The sequence below is a fragment of the Agelaius tricolor genome, unplaced genomic scaffold, assembly GCF_023055355.1.
Source record: "Agelaius tricolor isolate 1412-34295 unplaced genomic scaffold, bAgeTri1.0.p SCAF_4, whole genome shotgun sequence".
Taxonomy (NCBI): Eukaryota; Metazoa; Chordata; class Aves; order Passeriformes; family Icteridae; genus Agelaius; species Agelaius tricolor.
Window position 1 is genome coordinate 19,392,224 of NW_027269264.1, and position 13,019 is coordinate 19,405,242.

Here is a 13,019-nt window from a genome sequence, read left to right on the forward strand (position 1 = left end):
CCGTATTTAAGTGCTTTTAAGGCATTTTCAATGATATTACTAGTAAAACATTATTGTTAAAAACTTGAAGGAGTATGATTTAATCTGTTAAGGAAAGATTTGAACACTGTAATAAAATACCTTTTATGCCAAATAAGAAAGATGGAAACGAACATAGATTGTTATCTTACTTCAAATGGGAGCTCTGTTATTTCCATATTTCCAGACAAATCCAGTTTTTCTAGATTCTCACAATCACCCAGTTCTGGAGGAACTGACTTCAAATTATTGAAACTCACATTGAGCACTTTGAGGTTTTTTAAGCAGCCTGTGAGGGTAAGATAATTCAAATCAGTGTACTTAAAAAATAAAAGAAAGAGAGAGAAAGCAAAAATAAAAGGTATACTCAGTTAAGCAAAGAAAAAGCTCCTTACTGTGATGATGAATAAGATTAATAAATACTTTCTGCAGTGATCACTAACATTTTGAGGGGCAATAGTGCCCTTAATCAGCAATGTTTCTGGAGAGAGTTTGAAAGGACACAGCAAAGACATTCAAAGATCTTGTTTCTTCTAACAATGAGATGCCTCTTGACTGCATTTGAAACTAGAGAAGTTGGTTTTTGGCTTGACCAAAAGTTCTTTCTTGGCTGTAGAAAATTTATTTACCTGCCTATTTACCTACACATCTTTGCAACTTTTATACAACCTCCTTGTTGAGAACAATCACTCCTACCAAACTCACATCAAGAATTCTGTCTTTAGTATCCTGCATAGCACACTTTTGATTATATAATGGATCTGTGCATGTGTTTCAATATTTTCTTTTTTGTGATATATCATATCTACTGGCTTAATTTAAAGACCATTATAATATTCTATGCTACATTTAGTAACAAAGTTTTTTGTTTCTTCAAATTATAACATTACATAATTGTGAACAAAAAGAGGAGGTTAGAAACATAATTAAAATTCAATATCCTGAAAAAAATGCAAGTTATTCTGTGATAAAATCAAACTGGAAGAAATTTGAAAGTATCAAACAGCTAATGTGGTAGCAAAGGAATCATTAAATACACAACAAAATGAGAACATTTTATGGAAAGCCTTGTTTTTGTATTACATGAATGATCACGGAATTGCAGAATCGCAAATGGTTTCATTTGGAAACAACTTTCAAAAATCATCTAGTACAAGGCCTTGTCCAATCTGTCTGAATACTTCCCATGATGAGTCATGCACAATTTCTCCAGGCATACTGTTCCAATGTCACATCACCTTCACCATAAATAATCTCTTAGGTCCGATCTACACCTACTCTCTTTCCATTTGAAACCATTGTCCCTTGTCCTGTCAGTACAGGCACTGATGAGAAGTCTCCTCCTACCTTGCTCATAAGTGCACTTTAAATGTTGAAAGGTGGCAATAAGGTGACAACAGAACCTTTTCTCCTTCAGTCTAAACCCTCCCAACTGTCTCAGCTTTCCTTCATAGAAGTGTTCTAGACCTCTGGCAATCTTCACAGCCCTTCACTGAAGCCATTCCAGCAGGCTCATGCCTTTCTTGTACTGGAAGCCCCAGGACTGGATTAAGTTTACCAGGTGGAGTCTCCCTTCAACATACTGGTCACACCCTTTTTGCTCAAGATACTGTTGGCTTTCTGGGCTGCAAATGCACATTGCCAGCTCACATCCAATTCTCATTCACCAGTATTCTCAAGTCCTTCTCTGTGGAGCTGCTCTCAATCCATTCACCCCCAGTATGCACCAATATTAGAAATTGTCCCAGCACATGGGCAGGATCTTGTACTTTCCCCTGTTGACTTCAATGAAGTTCACATGAACCCACCTCTCAAGTTTGTCAAGGTGGTCCTGGATGGCATCCCTTCCTGTAAGGATATTAACTGTATATACTCAGCTTGTTAACATCTACAAGATTTCCCTCTATTAATTTATTTTTCTGTAGTATTCTCTTCTACCCAGCGACAGAATACAGCATTTAGAAGGAAATGCAGAAGTAAGAAACACAAATGCAATTCAGCAGTTGGAAACTGGGAGAGAACAGTATCATTGTCAACAAGTTCTCAAAGCAGACTAGATATTTTTAATGCAAGAGGAGACACACAGCAACCAAAAACTTATATAAATCAGAGTTCCAAGTCTGGCCAGGACAGGACTAATTTTTCCAGTAGCTGATAAAAGGCAGGGCCAGGACCCAGACATTATTCTATACCACCTCACATCATTGTCAGGAGTGGGAGAAAGAGACTTTCTTCCAGCAAGAAGGGGTTCTGGTTTGGGCAAGTAACCATGGCGAAGGGAGCAGCCTGATTTATTAATTTTCTATTGTCAGGGTTTTTTTCTGTGTGAATGGCGACTTTTCTTGTAACTTCTGTCATTAGTATTGTGGTTTTTACTGTACATTTCATTAACTTATTGCTGTTTCTGGTAAATTTTTTCTTCTGTCAGTGTGCAATCTTTACTTTTTGTTCCTCCCATTCTCCTCTCCAGACTGCTACAGAAAGAGGAGAAGGGGAAAGCCAGGGAGCAAGATGGAGTGGTGCATGGTTTGAAGAGTCTTGGGGGGCCACTGAATTGGGGGTACCACCTAAATCATAACAATCAGTCTTCTATTTATAACCAATTTTTTTTAAGAATCTGGTGTTTCATTAGGTTTGGTTGACACTGCAGAGTATAAAGCGTCCTCAAGTCAGTGTCATAGTAGTGTTCTTATCCTTAAGACATTAACATTTAGTTAAACTTCTTCCAAAGCAAATGTTGGCTTAGAGTTGTTCACCTTTTGCAACCTATGGAAATCCTCACCTGAGGGTATTTAGTGCTTCCACAGAAAAGGACAGAGAAGAGACATAGGGAGTAGAAAGTCCTACATTTTTTTCCCTGAGAAGTTGCTGTTGCCAGAGCCAGAGACACGCAGTTTGATGACCAACACTAGCAGTTGCCAGATCACACAGCATTTTACATAAACCCCACAGTTTCCCTTGGACACAATATTGTCTTTAAATGATGACTGGACCACCCAAATCATCTCACATGTGGCAGACAAGGCATATGTTGTGATAACTATGTTACATCAATCTCAACAAGTTACAACAAAGAAAAACACAGGGTCTTCCACCCAGCTTCCTTCCAGTTCTAGCTCTGCCAGAAACTGAGGTGTATTTCAAAATCCAGTTTTCCTTTTAGGATAAGTGACCTTGTTTTCCTTTACTGTAAGCTGCTGGTTTAGTTAAAATAGAAGAAAAGATTTCTGTAAGACTACAACAGGCATAGTTTTGCCAGTACACTATTATCTGACAAGGGTCATTGGGGTAATAAAACAAATTTAATTGTGTCAACATGTGAACTACATTTTAAGCACCTAAAAATAATAGAAGTTTAGTCTACTGATCAGGAAACCTCACCAGGTTTGGTATCATAATGTAGATGAAGATATCTTATCACATGCTAAGTGTCATAATCATGAATTTACCACTTCATTGCAACAAAATTATGACTGAGACAGAAATGACTTAAAACTAGAGAATCAGAAAATCACAATTGACTTCTTCAACCAACTAATCCCTTGTTAAAGGAGAGCAAATCCCATTGGAATGAAAAAAGAACCATTTATTCAATAGCCCTGGAATGCTTTGCTTTTTCTTTCAGCACTGGAATATTGTACTGGTTCTATCTAGAATGGAGTTAGTGCTTCTCTTAGCAACTCATATAGTGTTATACTTTGGATTTATAACCAAACAATGCTAATAACTGAACAGTGCTAATACTGCAAAAAAATTTTTTTCTCACTGTGGTGCCCCAGTGAGTCAGCTAGGAGTGGGCGAGAGGCTGAGAGGTGACAAGGCTGACACATTGGATCCAAACTGACCAAAGGAATATGCTATAGTCACATTCAGCAGTAAAAGCTGGAGACAGAGGTGGAATGGGAGTGAGTTTTAAGGTCTCTTTTGCTTAGAGACTGAATGTGGATCAATTTGTGATGAGTGCTTTTGCATCACTGATTTGTTTACTTCTTTTTAAGCTCTCTTTGTCCTGATTGCGTGAGTTTTGTCACTTCTGCCCTCCCCTTTCTCTCCCCCTCCTCCTGTGGGAGACAGGACTTCAGGGGACTAAGCAAGCTGTATGAGGCTTAGCTGCCTACAAGTGCTAAACCACAACAGATGTTGCTAATTTTTCAGTCACTGAAAGTTCTACCTCTCTGTTCCATTAGTAATTGAAGAACTAAATACTAATGGACTACTAGGCAAGGCATCTGGTGTTACCAACATGATAGTCACTGTCTCATCTAACTCGGCTCAGGTGGTCATCTCTGATGTATTAGAGACATGGAGCAGAACCATTTATGAGAAAGAAATCACAAAAAATATAGCAGCCTTTTTGGGTAGCGGGATGGACTCAAGCACAGCTTCTCTGCCTGGTTTTCACAGCACCTAACATGTATGTCAATGTTCCCAGTATGGTTTGCAGGTATGAGAAAAAAGATAAGTAAAAAATGCATCACATTTTTTCTTGTCTCTCTCTATATAGTCTCTCTCTAATATGACAGAAGGACACTACAGATTCTACAGTCAATTTACAATAATTGCTGTGACTAAGATTATGAAAATTACTGGGAAAAGGCATGAGTCATGCAATTGAATTTTATTTCCATAACAAATAGATGAATGGGATGAAGCCTGCCAAGATCTGCCTGCAGGGAGCAATCTCTTGGAATTCTATAGGGGCTATTTTTCACCTCTGGGCTCATCAGTTGATTAAGTTATGCCACCTGACAAGCGAGCAGTAGTCAAACAATAACATGTCCTCTAGGGCAATAAGAAATTTATAAGACTAACCAGGATATCCTGGATAAAATCCTTGCATGACCACTTCACATAATCACATTTTTTTCATTTCTCACATTTCATTTGAAAAGTAGTTTATTTTTTACATCTGCTGTTGTTATGGTATTATTAGAAGTTACTGAGTTTCTTAATTTTCTTTATTTGGAATAATCTTAGATTGTTAGCCTAAATTTATTTGTAGAAGTTCTATAGACATCCATTCTTTTGTCTAGTTCATCTTTCAATCAGTTTTTTTTCCTTACCTGATGTTTACTTCTGATGTTTTCATAGTTAACAGACACCTCAGAATTAATTTTACTAGTCTGAATAAGCCATTTTTTCTAGTCTCTGCTGACAAAATAAAAATTCCCCTCCTTAAATGGTCCTAATAGACTTATTTTGCATCTGTTCTCATCTAAAATTACTGGATAGTCCTCCTGTGACTGTTACATTCGGAATTTCATTTATTTCATTTTTTGCATTTAATGATCTCTGACATGCTGCATGAAAACTGAATACAAGATCTTGAGCTCTGCAACTGTGAATTTAATCTCTGTATTTTTTAGAAGCCTATCTGCTCATCAGCCTTACCATATTTCCACCTGTTTTGCAGTGACAACACACAGACACACTGTGTCAGAAAATTTCAGTAACCCTATTCCTGAAAATTGCTAAATGTCAAGACTGATCCTTGAGAAAATCCACAAATTACCTCCTTCATGACCAACACCTTCTCTTTCCAAGTAAACACATTTTTGCCTCTGGTTTAAGAAGTCTTTTGCTCATTTTACAATTGTGGCATCAAAGTGCATTCTGTTAGAGTCAAACATTCATTTTCCATAGTTCTCTGTATCAAACTGGTCATGGAATACCAGGTAGACAAGATCTACTGCTTGAAGCTTAATCATATTTTCGAAAGATAGAAACCAAATGAGTGGGGAACAACTTGCTTCTTCTTTATAAAATTTTTATTTCAACCTGGTTTCCATTCAGCACCACATCTCTGATTCCTTCCTGTAAATAACTGTTTAAAATTTTTGTAACAAACAACGTAGATAAGGATAGAGTTAGGCTATATGAGCTGTCAGAAAGGTAATCCAGATTACAGAATGAAACCTGCTAGGCAAACTTTTTGAGAGAGAGAGCACAAATGTGTGTCTATAAAAAACATGTATGAAAACTAAAGATTCTCAAATCCTGTGTCTTGACTTAAAGTACACAAAATTGTGGAGGGATGAATTCCAAAATATTCTTCAAATACCACAGACATTGCCATTTGGAAGAGGGGGAAAAAGAAGGGTGATAAGGCAGTATGAACTTTCACAACCCTGAAACCTGCATCTAGGGGCTTATTTATGTCTTCTTAATGCAGAAGTTATCCACCATCTTTGGTAGGGTGCCCAGTAAAATCAGGCTTAATGAGCATGTAATACAGCCCTTTAGGAAGGGAGGGAGGAGGTGACATCCCTTCCATGACTGCACAAATGCAAAACAGGATTTGACTCCCACATATGTTACTCATACATTCATATAATATTCAAGCACAACTTCTGAATTAAAAGTAATAATAGTAAAATCATTGCTGTACAATACTCCTTTTAACTATGCTTCATGTTGCTGAATTTTCATTCTAAAAAATATGTAAATTCTGGAATTAAACAGATAACATTTCTGTGTTTTCCATGGAGAGGCAGTAAAGTCCAAAATTAAATCCATGGCTGCCCTAAAAGTTTCCCAATTAATATTTCTTTTTTAGATGGGAGAGCCGGTGTCATAGTTGTTGCATATATTCACAGCTTAAATTTTTAATTCATTTTTTAAAACCTGAATTGGTAATTAAATTCTGTAATTTCTTATGAGAAAAGCAGCATTCTAATAATGCTAGTACAAATTCACTTTTACACAAGCCTACATAAGTGGTTCTAACAAGGTGTCAGAGACAAAATACAGATGAGGTTACAGAATGCCTTTATTGTCTAAGGATCCTATTAAATGCAAATGTAGATCCACTTGGAAAATGCTTGAAAACTTTTTACATTAATCTGCAAGCATAGAATAATTGAAATGTGGAATGTCTTGGCTTGGAAGGGACCTTATAGATCATCTAGTTTCAGCCCCTCTGCCATGGGCAAGGCCACCTTTCACTAGACCACAGTTCTCAAAGCCCCATCCAGTCTTGAACACTTCCAGGGATGGAACATACACAGCTTATCTGGGCAACCTGTTTAATTGCCTGATCACCATCAGAGGAAAGAATATCTAATATCTAAACTAAACCTACTCTCTTTAAGTTTATGGCCATTGCCCTTTGTCCTGTTACTACATGCGCTTGTAAACAGTTATCCAGCTATTTTTATAGACCTCCTTCAGGTACTGAAAAGCCACAGAAAGGTCACCCCAGAGCCTTCTTTCCTACAGGCTGGACAAGCTTATTTCTCTCAGCCTGTCATCTTAGGAGAGGACCTCGATCCCTCTAATCACCTTTGTGTCTCTCCTCTGATATCACTCCAGCAGTTCCATGTCCTCCCTGTGCTGGGACCCCAGAGCTGGATGCAGGGTTCCAGGTGGGCTCTCACCAGAGCAGAGCAGAGGGGCAGAATCCCCTCCCTCCCCTGCTGCCCACGCTGCTTTGGATTCAGCCCAGGACACGTTTGGCTCTCTGGGCTGGGAGTGCCCATGGCTGGGTCATGTGCAGCCTCTCACCCACCAGCACCCCCAAGTCCTTCTCACAGGGCTGCTCTCCATCTGTTCATTCCCAGCCAGTGCTGATAGCAGAGTATGCCTCAACCCAAGCACAGCACCTGATTCTTGGTGTTGTTAAACCTCATGAGAATCACACGGTCCCTTTCATCCTTTCTAAAATGGGCACAACGTTTTCCATCTTTCAGTCACCTGGGACTTTACCTGACTGCCATGACTTTCAGAGAGTGGCTTAGTGGCTACGTCAGGCAGTTCCCTCAAGCTTCTGGGATGCATCTCATCAGTTTTCATTGACATTCAGGCTCCTCAGATGGTCATGAACCAGATCTTCGCTTACAGTGCAAGTGACTTAACTCCCCCAGCTCCTGCCCTCAGTGCCATCCACTCAGGAAGTGTGAGAAGAGAGACTGCCATTGAAAACTGAGTCCAAAATGTCCTCATAAAAACAGTCAACTTGCGACACCAGTGTTTAATACTGCCTCTCCAAAGGGAGGATATAAACAAAATTTTCCTCCGTTTCATACAAGACTGAGCTGTTGGAAAAATCACACTGAATCCTTAATAAATGACAAACATAATAGATGAGTTTGCAGTTCCTCAGAATAGGCATTTAAGATGAGAATATCTATTTTCTTCTTGGAAAATCACAAAATACATTGGGAGTCTTATTAATAGAAAAAGCTATTTTAGGTATCAAGAAATCACTTAAAATTCTATTACTAATAGTTTTCCCTTCTGAGTTCTAGAAAATTGAATTAATGAACAAAGGAAATTTTCCTTTCCTATGAACAAAGGAAATTTAATACTGTGCCTAGAAAAGAGACAAAAATTTGCTGTGATTTCTTAATAAAGTATGCCTCAAAAGCAGTTATTTTTAATCCTAAAGATTTGGAAAATCAAAAATGGGAGAGGACACAGTACAAATATTTTATTAACAGCTCTTTGAGAAGTATAATTTGTGGGACAAAAAAATCCCAGTATAACCTTATAGTTCCATGCCAGCATAAAGGCTTTGGCAATATATGAAACTTCAGTTCACTACTTCCTATGCGAACATGAGAATATATTGTTGGATAGTTTCAGTTATAGCAATTACTAATGTACTATCACTCTTTACATGCAGGAATTGCACTGCAGCCACAAAGCCAAAGCCAAAGCCATAATTTCACTCAGAAGACAAAGAAAATCCCCTGGCTACACCTCATTCATGATTTTTTTTCTGTTATTCCTAGGCAAACCATTTTAAGATAGACAACTCCATCTGCACTTTTCTTTTCTTTTCTTTTCTTTTCTTTTCTTTTCTTTTCTTTTCTTTTCTTTTCTTTTCTTTTTTCTTTTCTTTTTTTTTCTTTTCCTTTCTTTTTTGTTATTCTGATTAAAATATTTACTATTACACAAAAACTATCAAATCAAAAGTATTCTCAGCTGTCTTCTGTTACAAATATGTTCTTGTTCATGTAAATATGTGACTATAAAAATGTGATAGGAAATATCTGATAATGGATTCAACTCTTTTTTCTCTAGGATTCAGAGTGTAGCATTATCTTCTAAATCTAGTAAAACAGGAATATGAACATCAATATTCCAGAAGTCCAGAAACTTCTACTGCAGCAATGATTCTTTTCATTGAAAATATTCTTATCACCTGATGTTCTCTTATACCTTTACCTCTAGTGAGAATCAAAAGTTGTCATAATGTGCCTCACCAGGTTATCCTCTGCTGGATGATTTGTTGATCTAAAGTTGACTTCAATTCTGTCTGAAGATTAAAGACTCAACAAGATGTATGTCACTGCCAACATCAACTATCTGTCATTGCTCTCAAGTACATTTGAGCTGTGATATTTAACTAGTTATTGCTATTTTGTAAGCAGAAGACAAAATGATGAATAGCTTAGCACTTAACCTTTCCAGACACCTTACCTTCTGATTTAACACTGTCCTCACTCTTTGCTTAGAGCTCCCAAATGATACCCACATCAATAATTTTCCTTGTGAAAATGTAGTAGATAAGTTGACTTATATATAAGTATACTTAAAATATTAAAGATTTAACTTAGAAGCAGTATTCAACAACTTCAAATCATCCAAGACCTTCCATAATATTGCATTATGAAAATAATTAACAGTTCCAATACACATTAATATTTGTCTCTGTATGTACATATAGTACATGAAATAAAAGCACAGCTATTTGCAATTTGCAAGCATATCCCCTTACACATAAACAAAAAGAGCATTACAAAATTAAGACGAAGCTCCTCTGTAATTTATGCCATAACAAAAAGAGCAGTTCCAGTGCCTTACTAAAATGTGGCCTATCAACACACAACATTCAGTAAGACTGAAAAACATCAGGAAGCTTTGGCAAAAAAATGCTGAACAGTCTTGGAGTGGATTTTTGTATTGTTTAATTTTAGACTACATGAGTGATTATGCCTTATTTTCTGGATAGGCTAGAATTAGTACTGCAATGTAGAATTATATATAAGTTACATATGTATATCTATAGATATATAGATACATATATATTAGACATAGACATAAACATAGATATAGATATAGATATAGATTAGATATATAATATATATGTATGTATAAGTAATATCTATAGCTTAGCAAACCTCCTAATTTAGTTATGCGGCATCTAATGTTCAAATCTGTGTTTCCACTGAGGAGTTATTAGATTTAATGAATTTTGAAAAATAAAATTTCTGAACAAAAGTTCCCAGGTGAGAGGAGGATGGTGAGTGCTTTAACACCATGTCTGAGGGAAGCCCTACAACAAAGCATCAAAGCATTTTCTAACATTCTCTGGCCCTTCCAGGCAAATATTTGCATAAAAAACCAGCAACAAAAACATTGAAAGAAATAAATCATGGGTATAAAGTAGGGAGATAAACATATTGGAGGGAAAGTGAATAAATAGGAATTACATAAAAGATACTGATGAGCAGAAATCCCATCATTTTAATGCAGCTGAAAGAGCAGTGATTCCTACTAGAAACAATGAGACTTTTTTCCTTGTTTCCCAAAAAAAGTCTGATAAAGGCTCTACATTACCTTCTACTAAAACAACCTACTTGTCCCCTGGTCATCAATGGTGTTCCCCAGGACTCAGTGTTGGGGCCAGCCCTCTTTAGAGTCTTTATTACAGAATCACAGAATCACTGAGCTGGAAGAGACCTTCAAGATCATTAAGTCCAACCCAGATCATCAAGTCCAACCCAAAGATCATTGAGTCCAACTCAAAGTCACTATTGTTGATCTGGATGTGGAGATCAAGTGTCCCCTAAGCCACTTTGCAAACAACACTAAATTGGATGGGAAAATTGATCTACTAGAGGGTAGGAAAGATATTCAGAGTCATCTGGACCAGCTGGACAATGGACCAAGAGCAATTACATGAGCCATGTTCTGTTCTTGGGTCACAATACCCCCAGACAGCACTACAGACTTGGGGAACAGGAGCAGGAAAGCTGCCTGGCAGAAAAGGACCTGGGGATGCTGGTTGAAAGCCAGTCAAACATGGTCCAGCAGTGTGCCCAGGTGGCCAAGAAGGCCAAAGACATCCTGGCCTGTATCAAAAATAGTGTGGCCAGCAGGACCAAGCAAATTTTTGTCCTATTGTACTCAACATTGGTGAGACCACACCTCATCCTGTGTTCAGTTCTGGGCTCCTGTCCTGGTTTTGACCAGGAGAGGGTTAAATTTTGCAGCTGCCGGGAGGGGGCATTCCTAATACTCAGAGGTTATTCTATACCACCTCACAGACTCACAGAGTTTTTCAGGGGTAGGAGAAGGGGTCTCTTCTGGTCAAGTAAGTGCAGTTGGGTATCACTGCTTTGCCCTGTAACTGATATTCCAGCTGCTTCTAGTAAATTGTTCATATCTCAACTCATGATCTTTACATTTTGTACCTCAAATTTTCCTCTCCGCATGGCTGAAAGGGGAGGGGAGAGGGAGACAGGAATGAGTGAGTGACACATGGTTTGGAGTGCTTCTGTGGGAACATTAAATTAGGGAATACCATTTCTAATCCACAAACCCCAGACACTGAGGTGATGCAGTGTCCAGAGAAGGGCAACAGAGCTGGGGAGCACAAATTTTATGAGGAGCAGCTGAGGGAGCTGGTATTGTTGATCCTGGAGAAAAGCAAGATGACCTTATCACTCTCTACAACTGCCTGAAAAGTAGGGTGTAGCAAAGTGAGGGTCAGTCTATTCTCCCTCATGGGAGAAGTGAAAGGATGAGAGGCAATTACCTCAAGTTGCTCAAGGGGATGTCTAGATTGGATATTAGATGAAAAATTCTTCACTGAAAAGTTGGCCAGGCATTGGAACAGGCCACCCAAATAACAGGTAAAATTACCATCCTTGAAAATGCTAAAAAAAAAAGTGTGCATGTGTCACTTAGGTACACAGTTTAGAGATGAACAGAGTGGGGATAGGTTTATGGTTGGCCACAATGATCTTAGAGGTCATTTCCAATCTTAACAATTCTGTGATTCTGAGATCTGTGTTCATGCCTTTATTGTAGAAAGAGATTTTAATAGCATTAGTGGTTTGGTTTTTTTAGGAATCATTTTCATTAACAGTGCATAACATTATAAGAAAAAAAGAAAAATTTTCCTGCTTCTACCTGCCTCGATGGTTAAGCAACAACCCCTTAAAACACTCTGTTTAATGATTTAGGGTAGCATCTGGCAGGAAACTAGCAGCCTTTCCCCTTTCTTCCATGCTATTTCCACTTTCTTCCAAACTATGTCTTATGAGGCGTTTGTCCATTAAACTCACTGACCTGTATAAGTTCTGCAGTTGAAGTGCAGATAAAACAGCTAGTGTTCATCTTATGTCCCTTATGTCCTGCTTGTGTCTTGTTTACTATCTGTTAGTGTGTTTAGATGCCAGGCTGAAGCTATAAAATAGAACTCGATGTCTATGTAAAATTTTCTTTCTAAAATATAGTCCTAGTAAATAAATCAAAAGCATGAGTGTTACTTGACTGATAGAATACTAAAAGAGTAGAAAGTTCTAGCTCAGATTTCTGTGTTTCAGGATGCTCCTCCTCTTCCTGTTTTTTCTTAGTTAAACTTTTGATATCAAGAGACATGAGGTTTTTAGTCATTAAACTGTTCTCTCTTAATGTACGTAAGGAGTGGCACTCATGGGAAAAGCTTAGGACTGATGTATTTCAAATTAAAGGCTGAGGTATCAGTACACCTGGGTGCATGAGCTTGATAGTGGTGAGCCCAAAATGGGCCCAGTTTCTTCAGCTCTCAAATATGCCACCTGTTACAGCTATATTTTTTCATTGTAAGAATAGTAAATCCCTCTCAATACCAATACAATCTGTCAAACAAGCTTTTCTATTGTAAGACCTAAAAACATAGGCAAGGCAAGCATTAAAATTATTGTTACGTAGCTTAAAATGGCAAGGGCCAAAGTATTTAAGCATTGAGAATTTGTTTCTCTAAAACTTATAACACCAGGTTGAGTAGA

At 37.8% G+C, this 13,019-nt stretch overlaps 1 protein-coding gene across 1 annotated transcript in view; it reads right to left on the bottom strand.

The window, feature by feature from the left end:
• The window catches only part of LRRC2 (leucine rich repeat containing 2), a 78,690-nt gene that overhangs the window by 28,323 nt on the left and 37,348 nt on the right, over window positions 1-13,019 (bottom strand). Inside the window, exon 5 of the mRNA XM_071425933.1 lies at window positions 171-307. Within this exon, the coding sequence (XP_071282034.1) occupies window positions 171-307 (137 nt within the window). The remainder of the gene's footprint in view (window positions 1-170; window positions 308-13,019) is intronic.